Source organism: Poecilia mexicana, unplaced genomic scaffold (genome assembly GCF_051168715.1).
Source record: "Poecilia mexicana isolate PSO_F unplaced genomic scaffold, ASM5116871v1 scaffold_17, whole genome shotgun sequence".
NCBI classification, from domain to species: Eukaryota; Metazoa; Chordata; class Actinopteri; order Cyprinodontiformes; family Poeciliidae; genus Poecilia; species Poecilia mexicana.
The window spans coordinates 4,515,084-4,533,325 of NW_028263386.1; the positions used below are offsets into that span (position 1 = coordinate 4,515,084).

The 18,242-nt window shown below is 42.6% G+C and overlaps 1 protein-coding gene across 1 annotated transcript in view; it reads right to left on the minus strand.

Annotated features, from left to right (window-relative positions):
* Positions 1 to 18,242, minus strand: part of atp1a2a (ATPase Na+/K+ transporting subunit alpha 2a) — a 69,460-nt gene that overhangs the window by 14,298 nt on the left and 36,920 nt on the right. The window contains exons 16-22 of the mRNA XM_088015068.1: positions 11,275 to 11,354; positions 9,148 to 9,257; positions 7,508 to 7,683; positions 5,956 to 6,092; positions 4,600 to 4,750; positions 3,709 to 3,877; positions 759 to 913 (exon numbers count right to left, since the gene is read on the minus strand). Coding sequence (XP_087871194.1) covers positions 759 to 913; positions 3,709 to 3,877; positions 4,600 to 4,750; positions 5,956 to 6,092; positions 7,508 to 7,683; positions 9,148 to 9,257; positions 11,275 to 11,354 — 978 coding nt within the window. The remainder of the gene's footprint in view (positions 1 to 758; positions 914 to 3,708; positions 3,878 to 4,599; positions 4,751 to 5,955; positions 6,093 to 7,507; positions 7,684 to 9,147; positions 9,258 to 11,274; positions 11,355 to 18,242) is intronic.

An 18,242-nucleotide genomic window follows, 5' to 3' on the forward strand; every position in this document is an offset into this window, starting at 1 on the left:
CTATAAAACATCTACCTACTGACTTTTAACTCCAGCCTTATAGGATGCACCATTTTCTACTGCCTACTGGTGTTTTGATGGCTGACAAAATGCAAAAATTAAAGTAATGCGCACAAAAGTCCCTCTGAATTTTTCATTCTGCGATTCCTTTCTTTCTGTAATGATGGATTACGCCCCTCAGGCAAGCAGCATGCCAGCAACTCTTTTTATTGCAACTGGAAATACAAAGCAGAGACTGGCATCTGGAAATGGCAGGCATGTGAAAAGTAAATCTGCATGTGAGTGTCACCCGGCCTTTGTTCTGCTCGAACAAATGGACGTCGGCAAAAAGCCAAAAGCAAATTTCCCCCACTGATAGAAAGAGCAAATTAAACCAAACAGTTGCTCTTTTTGTACCTCCAGGCTCTCATATTTGACACTAGTAACACAATTTCCCTTAATGTCACCTTTACCTTGCCCGTAGCTATGCAACATGCTTACAATTAGCACCCTTTCAATGAGGAGAACTACTAAAATGAACCAAAAATTACAGGATAATTTAGTAAAAAGAGATAAATATGAAACATTATACTGATTGTAATTATGCATTAGAGCAATAAAATTGCAATAAAGCTACAGTGAATGTTAAAAAAAAAAGATTTGAAAACACTACATAGGCATAACTAGAGAAAAAATGAAACGTGTTTCAGACTTAAACACCAGAGGAAAGATTACTGGCATCGCCGCACAAGAATTTTTTCCTTTGTTGCACTGCTCACCATGTCAGTGCCCAGGTCGATGCAGAGGATGGTGACAGTTCCCAGAGGAAGAGGAACACTGGCGATGATGAAGAGGAGGAAGGGCGAGATCTCTGGGATGTTGCTGGTTAATGTGTAAGCAATGGACTTCTTCAAGTTATCAAAGATGAGACGACCTGTGCACAAGCAGAGGGAGAAAGTTCTTTCTTTTTCATCTAGAAATTATCTAAAAAAATGTTTTGATGTGTTAATATTAATAATGAAAATTCATGAAAGAAAAAACATGTACAATGGTTCTCCAAACTTTACACATCCACGTTAAAATACCAGTTTTTTGAGACAAAACTATTATAAACCTTTTCTACCTTCACATGTCCTGCACAATTCAAAAGAAAAACAAACAAATCTGTTTTCATGTAAATGAAAAAGAGGAACAATCTGGTTGCATACTGTGTGCTTTTCTCAACTTCACATCTTCCTTCAAATAAATCTGATGCAGCTGAAACAAATTCATCCTTTATGCTCAGATTTTTCTCGCACCTGCATATTTTACCAGTTAGCAAATTACAACCCTGGTCAAATGACTGAAAGAATCTCACAGTAGAAATGTACCAATCATAAAAGGAGTGAAGATCAGACATTAAGGGACATAATAAAGACATCCAAGGTTAATTGGAAATAGGATGAAATAACGTATTTATACTTTTAAGACTGTCATCTGAAAAATTGATGTAAGAGATGCATCAAAAAGCTGCCAGAAAGGCTGGCAAAGACAAACAGGAGCTGCAGGAATTTCTGTGAGAACAATCTGCTGTATTTTCCATCTCTGGACTACAGATTAGGACTTGCAAACATTTCACATTGAGGCTATAATAAGTCTTGAAATGATTTATCTTTCTACATTACAAGATGTGTCTTTTTAACAACGAAATATAGTGAATATTCTGAGCCATCGTTCCCTAGTTTTCCTCTCCTTATTAAGGATAAAAATTCTACATACGTAACAATTCCCTTTTACTGTTTTATCAGCACAACCTCATTAGAAACAGATTTTCCTAGACCATATCAGGCAACCCAAGTTCAATTAAACGGCTGTCACCCGAGGCAAGTCTCCAGTCCCATCTCATGCCTGTCAGTGTAACTCTCAAGTGAAATCCCAGAGTGCAGTGCCATGTCACATTACATCCTCTGAATACTGTTCAAATTACACAGAACCAAGAAGGCTTCTTTTTTATTCCATACTGAAAAGGTTTCTTTATTTACAACCCATCTTGGAGGATGTTTTATGTTTTTACAAAAATAAGTAAAGTGTAAAAGTGTAAAGCAACGAATATGAGAGTTATTTAAAAAGCTCAACATTTGACTGAAAAATGAAAACAAACAGTTGTATCACTGCCATATTTTTTGAGTGGAGGTTGATTTTTTGTGTCATATTTGTTGCTGGATTCCTTTGAAAAAGTGGTTTTTAATCTGAATGAGTTTTTATAAAGGTAGAATAAAAATAAAAATAATAAAACCACGTGTATTAAATTCTTAAGTTTTGATATAATAAGACTACTTTGAATAATGTGGGAATGCCTAAATGATGTCTTGGCTTTTCAAGCTTCTTAATTCACAACATTTAGGTTAACACAGGCACATCTGTGGATGTATTTCGAGGCAAAACCTCAAATGCATTGTTTCCCATTAAAAAAAATAAAACAATAAAAAATCGAGCAAGAAATCAAAAAGCTACAGGTCTACGATCTAATTTTGTGTTAAACTTCTCAGCAACACTCACTCATCTTTGTGGTGTGTTGCTTAGTGAATATTGCTCCCTAATGTTCTCTAATAAACCTCTGAGACCCTTACAGAAGTGAATTTAAACATCGGTGAACAATTAAGTCTCCTGTTGTGGCAGATGTCCATTTACAGTAATCCAGGTTCTGCTGGAGGTTTCTTCCTGTTAAAGGGAAGTTTTTCTCTCCACTGTTGCTACATGCATGCTTGATTTGAGGGACACATGTAGAGTCAACGACACAGTGCAGGTGATTTTCTAATGTTCTCATCCAGCAGGAATAAATGGTGCAAATCAATGGCTTGATGCAATCTATAGAAACTAATTTAAATAATTAACTGAGTTTGCTATATTTCTTAATATGTAGTATCAATAGTATCAATTGAAATGTATGTGTGATTGAATTTAAATTATTTTTCTTTTGTAAGGAGACAACATTTGCTGTGAATTCAATACACACACTGAATACACACAGTCCAGTGTGTGTATTCAGTCCAGTGTGAATAAACACACTGGACTGAATTTAATTTAATTTGTTTCACTGGATGTTTTTTCAGGACATTAGGTTAAAGGGAGCTAAATATAAACTTTCTTCTTTTCTTTTTTTTGTACAAGCATATGTTTCTCTTCTAAAGTATAAGTCTCCACAATGTTTTCCTGGTCTGTCAGATAAACTGCCAACAAAATACATTTAAGGTTGTAGTAGTAAAATGAAACAATGAAATATGAATATTAAAGTTATGGATAGCTGTCCCATTCACTGTATGTGCAGCCTTGATATGTAAAGTTTATTGTTCAGCATAGTCAGACTCTAATCCTGCAATTTTTGATGTTTCTGGTCCAGCAAACTTGATTCAAAGGGTTTATATTGCTTCTTCAGCATGCCATCAAATTCTGCAGAGTCCTGCTGATGACCTAATTCTCTAAGTTAGGTGTGTTGAAGTCCAGACACAGTTAAAAGTTGGAGGACACTGACTCAAAAGGCCGAGAGTTTATATATAGAACATATACTGTAAATTCTATTAGAAATCAGGATAATTTCCATCCATAAAACATTTTATAGTTAGAAAAAAATGATCTCATGTCACATGGCTCTTTCTTTCCAAGTGTTCTCTGCCTGACTTTTCTTTTGTCCGCCATCTTTGTTTTGTTTTGTTTTTGTATTCTTTCATCGTCTCACTGCCTCGCACTCACCCTCCTCCACTCCGGTAACGATGGAGGCAAAGTTGTCATCCAGCAGGATCATGTCAGCTGCCTGCTTGGACACATCAGAACCGGCAATCCCCATGGCAACGCCGATGTCTGCCTTCTTCAAAGCCGGTGAGTCGTTCACTCCATCCCCCGTCACAGCCACGATGGCCCCCTGTGCCCGTAAGAAAAAACAAAAACTGTCAAGAGGAGAAAGATAAGTACTGTGATTTAAGTTTTCCCCCCCTCCCATCGCCAGCTGCACTGCCCTTCCCCCTCTGTCTTAATAATGTCTTTTCACAGCAGCTCTGGGGAGATTAATAAAAAAAATTTAAATAGAGTAGCAATCATTCAGTCACATGGCGCCAGAATGAGTGAGTCAGGGTGAATTGTTGCATGACCTCAATACATGAGTGCAATACAGAGATCTAATATTCTTTTTGAGCATAAAAGCAGAGTTTTATCTGGGAGTTTAAGATACTGGTAATAATAAACGCTACAGAGGCACACTTGTTTTTAAGCCATATGCTCACAAACAAGCCCCTGTTGCAGGAACTCTCACGTACATGCAGAGGCACGCACAGAACCGCGCATTCATCCATTGAACCACCTGGACAAACAAAAAGCTCAAGAACACTCAAACGAACACACATAGAAAGCCGCATTCAGCAGTAAATGGCAGGGACACACAAACACTCTCACTTACACACACCTTTATTCAAGCACAGCGCCACACTTAGACGTCAACGGCAACATTCATGCGCCCGTTCTCTTCTGGGTTTATCACAAGACACACATGCTTGCATTCAGCCATATGAACCAGCTTACTAAATTCCAGATGAATGCTTCCTGGAAAAGAGCCGACCACACGCTCACACACACTTCTGACCCACTGACCTGTCTCTGGCAGCCCTCCACGATGATGAGCTTCTGCTGAGGAGAGGTGCGGGCGAAAACAATCTCAGTGTGGTTCCTTAGCAGGTCGTCCAGATACTCGGAGCTCATGTCCTTTAAGTCTGAACCGTGCACCACACAAGCCTTGGCATCCCTGTGAATAGCAAACACATGAACAAAAACACCATGGAGTCACGATACCAAGCTAGGAAGGGGGCGATCTGACATTTTCTTGCCTGGCCACTGAATGTGTCAACTAACACACACACACACACACACACACACGCACACACGCACACACACCCCCCCCCCCCCACACACACACACACACCCCCACACACACACACACAAACACAATGTCTACAGGATTTTCTCTGAAAAGGCAGAATATAAAAGGGCGGTTTTATGTAAAAAAACATTTCTGGAGTGTTGACTTGATTCTTTCATACATGCTTGAGAAATCCATTAATTTTCCATGGCAACCATTTGGATGTGTAAAACGCTTGGGAGAGCCAAGCACTGCCTCTCTCAGTCAGCTCCTTCAGACTAGCAGCAGCAATTAGCAAACACCTGGCGGCATCTGTGGAGCTGATTATATGAACTATATAATCAGGCGGATGTTTGTAAACTCGCATTAGAGGAATGCTGTTTAACACTATACAGCAGGCTACATACAGTAAACATCTATAGTAAGGTAAAAACTTAATTACAAATTTGATATTCAGTTTCATCATTTGAAATATTTTCTTTAATGTCAGTGTAGATGTGTGTGTGTGTGTGTGTGTGTGTGTTCAGTTTATATCCCAGTCCTGACAAAAACATGTAGAAGTTTCTGTCCCACATAAATCAAAATGATTCCTATAGAACAAAATGCCCCCATTTTCATTAACATTTCATAATTATTTAGTTTAATCCTTCTTTGTACAAAAACCAAAGGAATAAGACAAGGAGCTCCGTGTTATAATTATTTTCTTGACAGACTATATAAACCTCTCTGCAGGAGTCTTTTAATCAACTTTATTGTCATTTTGACATTGTTTCCACATCAAATGCATGTCTATACAGCCTGAGATTGACAAGTTTCACTTTTGTCCTCCGAATTAGTTTTTTCTCCCACTCATATAAACACAACCAGATTTTTTCAATCCAGTTTACTAGCATCTAACTTGAAGAGTCTTCCCATCTGACTCTTGAATGATAATATTTGCTGGTCGTTTCTTTAAGCACACACTCCGTCTGGGACACACATCCCAGGGACAGTCCGCTGCTCACATCCTGAACGGCTCAAACAATCTCACAGTGGGTTGCCCCTCGACGCTTGAGCACACAACCACAACCTGCCCTGACACACAGACACACCTGGGGTTAACCTGGCTCAGAGGGATGATCAGTCTCTCAGCGATGTCCTCAACCGTCTCGTTGCCCTCAGAGATGATGCCCACCCCTTTGGCAATGGCCTTGGCTGTGATGGGGTGGTCCCCGGTTACCATGATGACCTGTTTAAGGACAGAAAGCCCCATAAATCAGGAATCTTACTGCGCTGGATCATCATAGGTGTCATGTGTCACAGCAGCATGGTTGAGCTGCATCATAACATGGACAATATTTTACACAAATCTGCATACACTAAAAAAGATTGATGCTATTAAAAGTAGTGATTAATATAATGCAAAAACAAATAGAAACAAATCCATGAAGCAAAACAAATGGGGCTTTTGGTCATTGAACTCTGCAGAGGTCAAGCTGGTATCTTCAGAAATACTCAGTCAGTTTTGGGTCTACCCAGTGTGACTTCAGCTGTTCTCTAAAAGGAAAGTGACTCCAGAAGAATAAAAGCAACATTTTAATTGGTCTAATTATTGTTTGGATGGAAATGTTGTTGAAGAACCTGCAGTGAAAAGGAAATGTTGCAAGACTAATTAACTTTTACCCCAAATGTTGAGTTGCAATTATTCCTGCACAGCAAAAACAGTTTTCTACATACTAAACTTACATAAGAATTATTTTAAGTTTTACTCATAACATCTGGAAAGTAAATGAATCACATGTGCATATTTATAAACTTACATAAGAACCATGAACAGACACAAGACTAAACATGTTTTAAAAAGTCTCAGTCAGTACAAAGCTGACATTTTACAATAAAGGTTCAATCTCTTTTGCTGAATGAACTCCAGCTACTTTCACCTTCACATTCTTCTGCCTCCAGTACCTTTTTAAGACAATTATTGTGTCTTTCAAAAATTCATTATCGAGAGGAAGCACGATAAGCACCTAAAATTAAATGTGTGAAATCCCTTTTCCGCATCTGTAGTTGATGCCTTGAGTTAGAACAGCTTTTTCTGCTCGTTATCCAATTTCTATCTCTGCTGGCAGTTTGTTAACCTTCCTTTGGCCGAGCTTATTATTTTTCTGACAAAGCATTTCCTCTGTGTGCATTTGCTGCTGATTAAAAATGCCATTAATCTGCACTTTACCAGATATAGATTTTTACAAACTGCTTTCGTAATAAACTGATACCTTTTCTTTATTACCTTTCATGCTTTTAATTTGTACATGAGAAAATACATATTTGGTCATTTTGTAATTTCTAAACCTCATCTCACTCATTGCCCTCCTAAAAACTAAGATTTTTTTCCTATGGTTTGTTCTCTAAAGAAGGAAAAATGGGCAGAAGCATTTTAATGCCACTGTTATGGCATGAGCTTTTTCTGTACAACGAACTGTGTTTGTCCACAGGTCATCATCGATCGTGGCCCTGGAGGCGATCTCTTGTCATTTGAAGTACACGCTGTGATGTGAAAAGACATTTAATGTGCAGTATTCCTTTCTAAAAAGCTTGATATCTACAGCCACAGGAAAGGGCTTCTCAGGAACAACAATGACAGCTGAAAACGGTGCAACCAATTACCTTGATGCCAGCGGAGCGGCATTTACCCACAGCGTCGGGCACAGCGGCACGCGGCGGATCAATCATGGAGATGAGACCCAGAAAGCAGAGCTGCTCCGTGGGGAAGTTTGTGTAGTCGCAGTCGAAGGTGAATCCTCGAGGAAACTGGGATGGAGACAGATTCAAGTGGCAGAATCCTGCAGGAGAAGGGGGATCAGGGAGCTGATTGCACATCATGGACTGAATTTACTGCAGCTCTTTAAAAAAAAAAAAAAGTCTTCCTGTAAAAGAGATGATTTTTATGGCTCCCTTCACTCTTATTTTCTCCAGAAGCGCTAAGAAAATTACCAATATTAATATTGGTTTTGTGATCAATACAAAAAAAAATCTACCTGAAGAATCAATTCCACATTTCCAAAATTAAATTGGAAATGAAAAGGACTGAAAAATCTTTTTTTGGCACTTTTACAATTGCTCTTGTTATTGTATATATTAGAAAAGGCAAAGATTTCCTTAAATCATTTGGCAAAAAACTTCTTAAATTAATGTGAAAGGATGGAGAGTTGAAAGCTCCGTAAGTTCCAGTCTGTTCTCTGCTTATTCCAAAGTCAATTTCCTCAAACTTTAACCAATCACGTTTCATCATCTGACCCACCCGCAAGTGGAAACCAACCAACCATGATGAGGAGACGCCCCTCTCCAATCTACAATGACCTTAGAAAAGCAGGTTTTATTGATAAAATATGATCCTAATTTTTTACATAAATTATGTAAATTTCTTTAAGAAGCAAACAAAAAAACTGTTAATTTTTGCTGTGGAAGTGAAAGTTGTAAAGTTGCCCATTTGTATTAGAAATGACTATGATTATAAAAATACAATCTTTTCCAATTACCATCTCATTTCCCCAAAACGTCAAGGCAAAACAAAGTGGTTCTGATGTGAAGCCAGATCCAGCCCAAACATGTAGGAAACATGGTTTCTTTTTTTGTCTTGAAACACACAACCCATGATCATCATCTCCCCAGGCATTACCAAGACACAATAATTTACGATTCCCAGAGTCTTGCTCTAAAAGAGGCAACGTTCCACATTCAGCTGCGGTGACATCTACTCTTACAAAATGATGATAGCACATAATTATTACCTATGGCACTTTTTAAAAGATTCGCCAAGGTTTTTCCTCTGCTGTCACAATGCTGACATTTACTGAGTCAGAGCAGAGAACATGTTGGAGACAGTTAAGGTAATGACTTTTTACCCAAAAAGGTGTCTGACATTTTACAAGAGAAAATATAATTTTACAACATTATGTTATATTTTAGACTTGGATTTGACCCGGGTTGACTTACATAACCCAATTTCTAGTGCAGCTCTTCCAAAACTTCATAGTAAACCTGCAAAAAAAAACATTTCACTAACGGATCTGGAAGGAAGTTTTATAAACGCAGGTCATTTTTGTCCTGTTTCCTGCTGGTTTTCTGTGCCAGACTGCAGTGCCATTTTCTTTGTTGCAAGGATAGCAGCCTGCACTTTTATGGGGACATTTTCAGCAAACTACCCTGTTTACCAAGAAGATAATAAAAAGTAAGTGCTGTGTCCAACTGCTGCTCCTCTCCACCTATTACCAGACACACATCCACTCATGCCATGCAGCACACACCCAGCACTCTTTCTCCCAGTCCGCCCAGCTCCAGGTAGGCGTTCTGAAAGGCATCTCTCCAGTTTTCATCAAGCGGTTCCTCCTGGCCGTGCATCATGATGGTGCTGCACCTGCAACATTTAACGGCAGACTTAGCGCCACTCCCATGTACAGAAAAGTCCAGTTGGGAAAAATGTGTCAACTATTTTTCAGACGGCGTTAAAATGGGAATGTACACCTTGAGAAATTATGATTCTGAGTTTTTTTTAACATTCTAAAACACTGTGTTTTTATATCTAACAATTTATAGTATGCAATCTTCTTTTTGTTATTATATAAGAATAAAAATGTCAAAGATATATGACCTAATGATGAAACAATGTGTGAAATAGTTAATTATTATACTTGATTAGTTAATTGCCACCAATATTCTGCATTATTTAAATAGCTAATACAGTGGAGCCCATCTATCCAAAGTTCAGTATTTATGCTTTACCTACTGGAAGATTTATTTGGTGAAAACGTCACTATTCTCAGTTTTTATTTCTAATAGAGTGTTATTGTAACTTGGTAAGCTGAAATATCCAGATTCTACCTGACAACGAAGTTTCCAAGAAGGGACAGAACTAAGTAAATGACATGGTTACTTAAATGCAGCATGAAATAAATGTTTAATTAAAAGTTTAGATAATTTATTCAATAGGCAGTTGATTTATTAAATACGTCATTAAACTGTTAAAATTCAAACTTGTAATAGCCGGTGCAGATGAATAATTAAATGTGTATTTAATTATTTTATGGTTCCTGTTCCTGCAGCTTCACTATGAAATCATTTTTTTCTGTCAAACTCGTCCATCAAAGTCGCTGATCTGCTGAACTCCACTAGTTTACGTCCCAGTTTGTGAAACTTTGATCAAATGTGATTGCAATGCTTTTTATGCATCTGGACACACTGGACCATATATAAGTCTGCATTTTAATTATTTAATATCGTATAACAAATAAACTATCAAGTAAATTACTGAAACATTTATTTATTTTATTGATCTATTTATTTACTTAGTACTTGACATGCTGTGAATTTGCATTTGTCTTTTGTGCATATTAATGCATTTTAATGTATATTCAGTATTTGGATAGTCAAAATAAGCAGTTATAAACATTTTTAGAGGGGGGGCTCAAATAGCAGGGGTCCTCTGGAGTATGGCATGGTGATAATTAATTAAATAGACATAAGTTAACAGTTAATTAACAACTGCTCAATTAGATTTAACGTAAATGTTAATTATTACTTTTGGCCATTTAGTTTGATCATATGTTGTTGAATAGCAAACATTAGGATAATGGTTAATTGACCATGAACTAGTTAAAATGTAATCCAAAAAAGACAGAAAAGAAAAAAAGAAACTGTTTATTTAATGGTCATCTCAGTACTGACTGATCAAATCAATAGGTATAATGTTTGGATAATAATTAGTAAATATCTTAAGGGTTAGCCAGTGTAATTCACTGTCAATTTCTCATTAGTGAGTGTAAATTTGGTTTAAACTTTTAATTCGAACGAGTTTTAAAACACTCTGTAGCATAACAATAATTCAAAGTGATATGAGAAACTCATTTATGAAGATTGGTGTCTGTATTTTGCCTTAGATTAGTGACAGACAGCTGCTGGTTGGACCTGTGCATCCTAATTCCAGCTTGGCAGCAGCCCAGGCTGTAGGAGGTGGGGTGATATTTCACTTTAGTATGAGGGCGTGTTGCATTTGCTGTGGATTACTTCCACCAGCAGATTAATTTACATCTGTTGCTGCTGTGACACTTTACAGCGGCCCGGATGGTGTGTGTAAGATTAAATCTGAAAAAACTGCGGAGTGTGTGTCAATGCTGATGAAGGACTGTGTCACTGTATTCAACAGAGGAGCCGCCTGGCCTTGTTTTAATACGTTAAGACAACACTGGAAGTTTAAAGCTCCAGTGACTTCTATATATGCAGGTGCATTTTTACAAGCATTGCTTTTATTTATTTATTTATTTTTATTTTTTTTGTTCGCCTTCACAAGAAATGAAAATGATCAAGTATCTGCCATGCACAACGAAATGGTAAGCAAAACACTATTTCCATTACTATTAAATTATTGGTAAGCAAACCTGTCCAGGATTCTCTCCGGCGCTCCCTTCATCACCAGAAGATGACCAGAGGGATTGTCCTCCACTTCGTGGATGGAGAGCTTAAGGAAAGATAAGGACAACGATGTGATGTTTCAGAGAGAAACAGCTCTAGTCAGACATCTCCCTTTTCCTGTTGGGGAGCTGGTGTCGCAGTCTTCCACCTGATTTAAATGAAAGTGACATTGAAGCTGACTTGACAGAACGAACATCGAAAGTCTCCTCTGTTCACGCTGCGTCTGTTCAATCAGACTCTCACGTGTTGTTGTTGTGATATACCTTCCTATTACCTTTTCTCCAACAGGACCCACTGCACAGTCCCCCAGATCATTTGTATCTGAGTCACAACAGATTTTGCTCCTTCCTAACACTTCTTATCTGCAGTCTGACAACAGGTGTAATAAAGCATGCAGGAAGTCCTTCCTTTGGTGAGACATCGCTGCTGTTCACACGCTGGCTCAGATCTTCTGGTGCTCTGGTTATTGGTGCAGTGACAGACACATCCATGAGCTGTAATTGCTACCATGCCCTTGAGCAAAACATAAAAAAGTCATTGTGTTTACTTTATTCAATATATTATTGACTATTTGCTACCCTGCTTGAATTTAACATGTCACATAATTGGGTATTTGGTCAAACTTATTCTAATAAAAATAAAAAGTTTTTAGAAGTGAATAAATGCATTATACTACAAAACACACACACAAAAAATTACAAGTGATTAATGCTTTTGAATAAACTGATGTCAGACGAAAGTGATTTTTTTAAGATAAAACATTTGATTTCATTTCTTGTTTCATACGTTTTTGTCATGATTTTAGGAATATTCCGTACCCACATGCAGCAGACACTCAGGAGAAAACTGAAGCTTTAAGGATTTTATTCAGCGACGGAAAAAGGTGATGTGAGCGGAAAAGGCTTGGAACTGCAGACAGGTCGGGAACGCCGGGGCTGGGTTCGGGGTCCAATGAGCTCCTGCTCAGGGAAAGTGAGGGAGAGGAGAGCGACTCGGTGCGGGTCGCGGTGCGGGGTCCTTCAGGGTAAGGAGATCCAGATCCCTTTCAGCGGGTTCGACTGGGTCCGGATCTGTCAGGGTCCAGGGCTCGATCGAACCTGAGGCGAGGAGACGAGAGGTTAGAACTGGCACATATAATAATTCTAGACTTTCGGATGGCTCTTGATTACCACAAGGGTCAACACTCTGGCGTAGACGTGTCGGCTGGAGGCTCCTCTTATAGTCCCGGAACTGATCAGATGATCTGCAGGTGTGTGCAGGCCACCCCCGCAAGGTGGAGCGTAAGGAGGGGGACTGAGGGGGCCCCCTGGTGGTGAGCTGGCGGCAGCACGGAGACGGAGGGCGACAACATCACCCCCCCCCTTAACGGCCGCCTCCTGGCGGTCCAGACGAGGTCGATGGCCGGGATGAATGGTAAGTAGCGATGAGGGAGGGGTCGCAGATAAATGAACGGGGAACCCACTGACGGTATTCAGGACCGTAACCCACCCAGTCCACTAAATACTGCCACCCCCGTCCCCGGCGACGGGCGTCTACGATACTGTCAACGGCATAAACCGGGTCCCCCCGGTGGTCCAGGGTGGGCGGAGGGGGTTCGGCGGAAGGGCACAAAGTGCTGGTAACTACAGGTTTGACCTGGGAGACGTGGAACGTGGGGTGGATTCGGAGGTTGGGAGGGAGACGGAGGCGAACTGCTGAGGGGCTAATGACAGATTCGATGACGTACGGACCGATGAAGCGGGGGGCCAGCTTCCTAGGAACAGATCTTAACGGGATGTCACGGGACGAGAGCCATACCTTCTGCCCAGGTAGATACTGCGGCGCGGGCGTGCGTCTCCGATTGGCGGAGTGGCGATTGAGGTTAGCGGTGCGTTGAAGGGCGGCGACAGTAGAGGACCAGATGCGCTTACTGCGTCTGATGTGCTGAAGCACCGAACCGACTGAGATGGCCCTCTCATCTTCTGGGAAGAGGGGAGGTTGGTAACCCAGCGAAACCTCGAAGGGAGAACGACCCGTTGCCGTGGAGACCTGTGAGTTATGAGCATACTCCACCCAGGGTAGGAATCTACTCCAATCAGAAGCATTAGAGGAGGAAATACACCGGAGGGCCGATTCGAGCTCCTGGTTGAGACGTTCCACCTGTCCATTGGACTGGGGGTGGTAACCTGAAGTGAGCGACACCTTGGCGTCTAGGGCGTGACAAAACTGCTTCCATACCTGTGAGGTGAACTGCGGGCCCCGGTCGGACAGGATTTCCATGGGTATGCCATGCAGGCGAAAAACATGTTTAACGAGCAGCTGCGCAGTCTGGAAGGCTGATGGGAGCTTTCTGAGGGGAACGAGATGGCAAGCCTTAGAAAAGCGGTCGACAATGGTGAGTATAGTGGTCATACCTTGAGATTGAGGAAGCCCCGTTACAAAATCAATAGCAACATGAGACCAGGGGCGCTTCGGTATACTCAGCGGCTGGAGGAGACCTGCAGGCGGGCGATGAGAAGGTTTGTTCCGGGCACAGGTTTGACAGGCGAGAACGTATTCTCTTATGTCTTTGTGCATGGAGGGCCACCAGAAACGATTTGAGACGAGCGCTATCGTCCTGCTGACTCCAGGGTGGGCAGCGAACCTGGAGGTGTGAAACCAATGGATCAAACGTGGCCGTACCTTAGAAGGAGCATACATCTTGTCCGGGGGTCCGTTTCCTGGGCCGGGCTCGTCCTGTTGAGCTTGCTTCACCAGGTCTCTGATTCCCCAGGTGAGCGCACCCACGGTGCAACTAGGCGGAAGGATGGTAGAGGGTCCCTTCTTGGGGTCCTCTGGAGAGTGCTGACGGGACAGCGCGTCAGGCTTGACATTCTTAGATCCTGGGCGGTAAGTGATAGAAAGGTTAAAACGGGAGAAGAACAGAGACCAGCGGGACTGGCGAGTGTTAAGGCGTCTTGCAGTCTGCAAGTAGGAAAGGTTTCTATGATCCGTCCAAACCAAGACCGGGTGTTCGGAACCCTCCAACCAGTGGCGCCACTCCTCGAGGGCGAGCTTAATCGCCAGGAGTTCTCTATCTCCCACGTCATAATTCCTCTCTGTGGGAGTAAGTCTGCGGGAAAAAAAGGCGCAGGGGTGCAGCTTGTCGTCAGGGGTGGCGTGCTGTGAGAGAACTGCTCCAGCCCCAGTGTCCGAGGCGTCAACCTCCAGAATGAATTGTTTGTGGGAGTCTGGCTGAATCAAAATGGGAGCCTGAGTGAATCTCCTCTTAAGCTCGTTGAAGGCTTGGTCCGCACCCTCCGTCCAGGTGAAGGCGACCTTAGTGGAAGTAAGAGCTGTAAGGGGAGCAGCAGTCTGACTATAGTTCCTTATAAAGCGCCTGTAGAAGTTTGCAAAGCCCAGAAACCTCTGAAGCTGCTTTCGTGAGTCTGGTGTGGGCCAATCAACGACGGCCTTAATTCTCTCCGGGTCCGGTCGAACCCGCCCAGCCTCTAGAATGTAGCCTAGGAAACTGATCGACGCCTTATGAAACTCGCACTTTTCGGCCTTGACAAAAAGGCGGTTCTCGAGGAGTCGCTGGAGAACGAGGCGGACATGTGTGTAATGATCGGAGGGATTGCGGGAGTAGATCAATATGTCATCCAAGTACACGAAAACGAAGATGTTCAGAAAGTCGCGCAGGACATCATTAATCAACGCCTGAAAAACTGCTGCGGCGTTAGAGAGTCCGAATGGCATAACTAAATATTCAAACTGTCCAATTGGCGTCTTAAAGGCAGTCTTCCATTCGTCACCATGGCGAATGCGGACAAGGTGATATGCGTTGCGAAGATCTAACTTGGAGAAAATAGTTGCTTCCCGCACAGGTTCAAAAGCTGATGAAATGAGGGGAAGCGGGTACTTATTTTTAATGGTGATATGGTTGAGCCCCCTATAATCAATGCAAGGTCGGAGGGACCCATCCTTCTTACTGACGAAAAAAAACCCCGCCCCCAGAGGGGACGAAGAACGCCTGATGATGCCGGCTGCCAGAGATTCTCTTAGGTATTTCTCCATGGCCTGGCGCTCGGGGAGAGAAATGTTAAAGAGGCGGCTGGAGGGAAGAGGTGCGCCCGGTAGGAGGTCAATAGCGCAATCGTATGGACGATGTGGGGGTAAAGAGAGCGCTTTATCCTTACTAAACACTTGTCTTAGGTCATGGTATTCCTCCGGAACCCGGGCGATGTCGGCGGGATCCACCTCCTCACAATTAGCCGGCGGGGAACTTGGCGGAACTGCGGATTGAAGACATGAGGAAAGACAATTAGCGGACCATGATTCGAGGCGGCTGTTAGCCCAGTCAACATGGGGATTGTGCTGTTGCAGCCAGGTAAGTCCTAGAACCACGGGTGACTGAGCAGTGGGAAAAACAAAAAAGGAAATAGTCTCGTGATGATTCCCAGAAACAACTAACTGAAGCGGCTTAGTCTTGTGGGTGATATTAGGCAGGGACCTCCCATTTAATGCGGTTACACTAAAAGGTACGGGAAGCCGTACCGTTTCAATGTTGAACTGTTCAACTAGGGATTGATCGATGAGGTTTTGCTCGCAGCCTGAATCTATGAGCGCGGAGAGAGAGAGCGACTGGTTACAGAGTTGCAGGACAGCAGGGAGTAAAAAACGGGGAGAGGAAACCAAGCGGCTTTGGTCCATCAGTTTCCCCACTCTGACTGACGGACCTTTGTGTTTGGGCGCACCGGACAAGAGACAATATAATGGCCCGGCTTGCCGCAATACATGCACTGATTTAATTCCCTACGCCGCTGTCGTTCCTCCGGGGTTAAGCGCGTACGGCCGATCTGCATTGGTTCCGGCTCCGAGTCTGGAGTCAAATTCCCGGGCTGCGCGGGTTGAGGTGCCCTCTGCATAGTTAGACCAGGGAATCTAACTGGCAGCCTTTCATGTCTCTGACTTCTACGTTCTCTGATGCGATTATCCAGACGGGTGGCGAGGGTTATTAGTTCATTTAATGTCTTGGGCTCGTCTAAAGGAGCCAGCTCGTCCTTTATTGACTCGTTAAGCGCGTGGAAGAATGCGCTCTTAAGGGCGCAACCGTTCCAATCTGAAGCTGCTGCTAAAGTGCGGAACTCAATTGAGAACTCCGCCACAGTCCTTTGCCCCTGTTTAAGGGACCATAAACGACGGGAAATGCTTGTTTGGTCCGTAGTGTCCCCAAACACCAATTTAAACTCCTCCACGAATTCTAAGAAAGAGCAGTCAAACTTCGTGGGATCCGTAAACCTTGCCTCTGCCCATCTGAGCGCCTTTCCTGTGAGGAGGCCAAGAACAAAAGATATCTTGGCGTCGTCGTTGGGGAAGGAATGTGTTGAGCGATGGAAAACCAGCGAACACTGAAGTAGAAATCCACCACTCCCCCCGGCCTCCCCGGAAAATTTATCTGGAGTGGGCGCCCTGTAATCGGTGCTCTGGCTGGGCTGAGGAGTCGGCTGAGGAGGCGGACCATCAACCGCTTGGGATGCCTCTTCAGACTGCTGCTTCTGGAGTAGGGAGCCTAAATACTCAAGGCGCTGATTAGTGACGTTCTGCTGTTTACTCAGAGATCTAAGAACTGCTTCGTGGGACTGGATCAGGGAATGCTGCTCTTCAAGGGTCTCCCTGAGTGCATCTGCTAGGTTCGTTTGGCCAGAGTGTTCTGTCATGATTTTAGGAATATTCCGTACCCACATGCAGCAGACACTCAGGAGAAAACTGAAGCTTTAAGGATTTTATTCAGCGACGGAAAAAGGTGATGTGAGCGGAAAAGGCTTGGAACTGCAGACAGGTCGGGAACGCCGGGGCTGGGTTCGGGGTCCAATGAGCTCCTGCTCAGGGAAAGTGAGGGAGAGGAGAGCGACTCGGTGCGGGTCGCGGTGCGGGGTCCTTCAGGGTAAGGAGATCCAGATCCCTTTCAGCGGGTTCGACTGGGTCCGGATCTGTCAGGGTCCAGGGCTCGATCGAACCTGAGGCGAGGAGACGAGAGGTTAGAACTGGCACATATAATAATTCTAGACTTTCGGATGGCTCTTGATTACCACAAGGGTCAACACTCTGGCGTAGACGTGTCGGCTGGAGGCTCCTCTTATAGTCCCGGAACTGATCAGATGATCTGCAGGTGTGTGCAGGCCACCCCCGCAAGGTGGAGCGTAAGGAGGGGGACTGAGGGGGCCCCCTGGTGGTGAGCTGGCGGCAGCACGGAGACGGAGGGCGACAACAGTTTTGAAATATAACATTTTAAAACTACAGCTGTGCAGGTTTAGAGAAGCTACTTGATTGGTTACTAATAAGGTACGTTTTTATATTTTAATGTAAAATAAGCCTGTACTGATGAGTCTGGATAGAAAATGGAGGGATGGGCTTCCAGGGAACAGAGTTTCTTTCTCATCACTTTTGCAAGTTGTGTGATTCCTGAGGGAATCGTTCACACTGAATTAAGACAATAAACTTCAGCCAGGACGGATCTCAGTGAGGCTTTCTACCGTATATAAAGACTGCAATGGGCTCCTGTTTGAAATAAGCAACTAATGACCCAAGAACTTATTAGTTATAAAACAACCCTGATGAGATGCGATGAAAATAATCAATGAACTTTTCAGTTTGTATTGTTCGTCTGCAGCACTTTGATTTTAGCAAAGTGGCATTGCTCTTCTTATTTTTGGATAATTTTCCTTTGTATTAATTTTCATCTGTATCTGCACTCAGAATTTGGATGAAGAATTAAGGCCACCGAAAAAGAAAAGAAGAATTTGACTTTTTTACTCAGAATTATCATTTCAATCTCAAAATCTGAACTATTTTCTCAGGATTACCAGGATATCAGAAACTGATTTTAATATCAGAATTCTGACTTTAATCTCAATTTGACTTTTTTCTTATAATTGTCAGAAATCTGACATTTTTAATTGTCAGGATCTCAGGG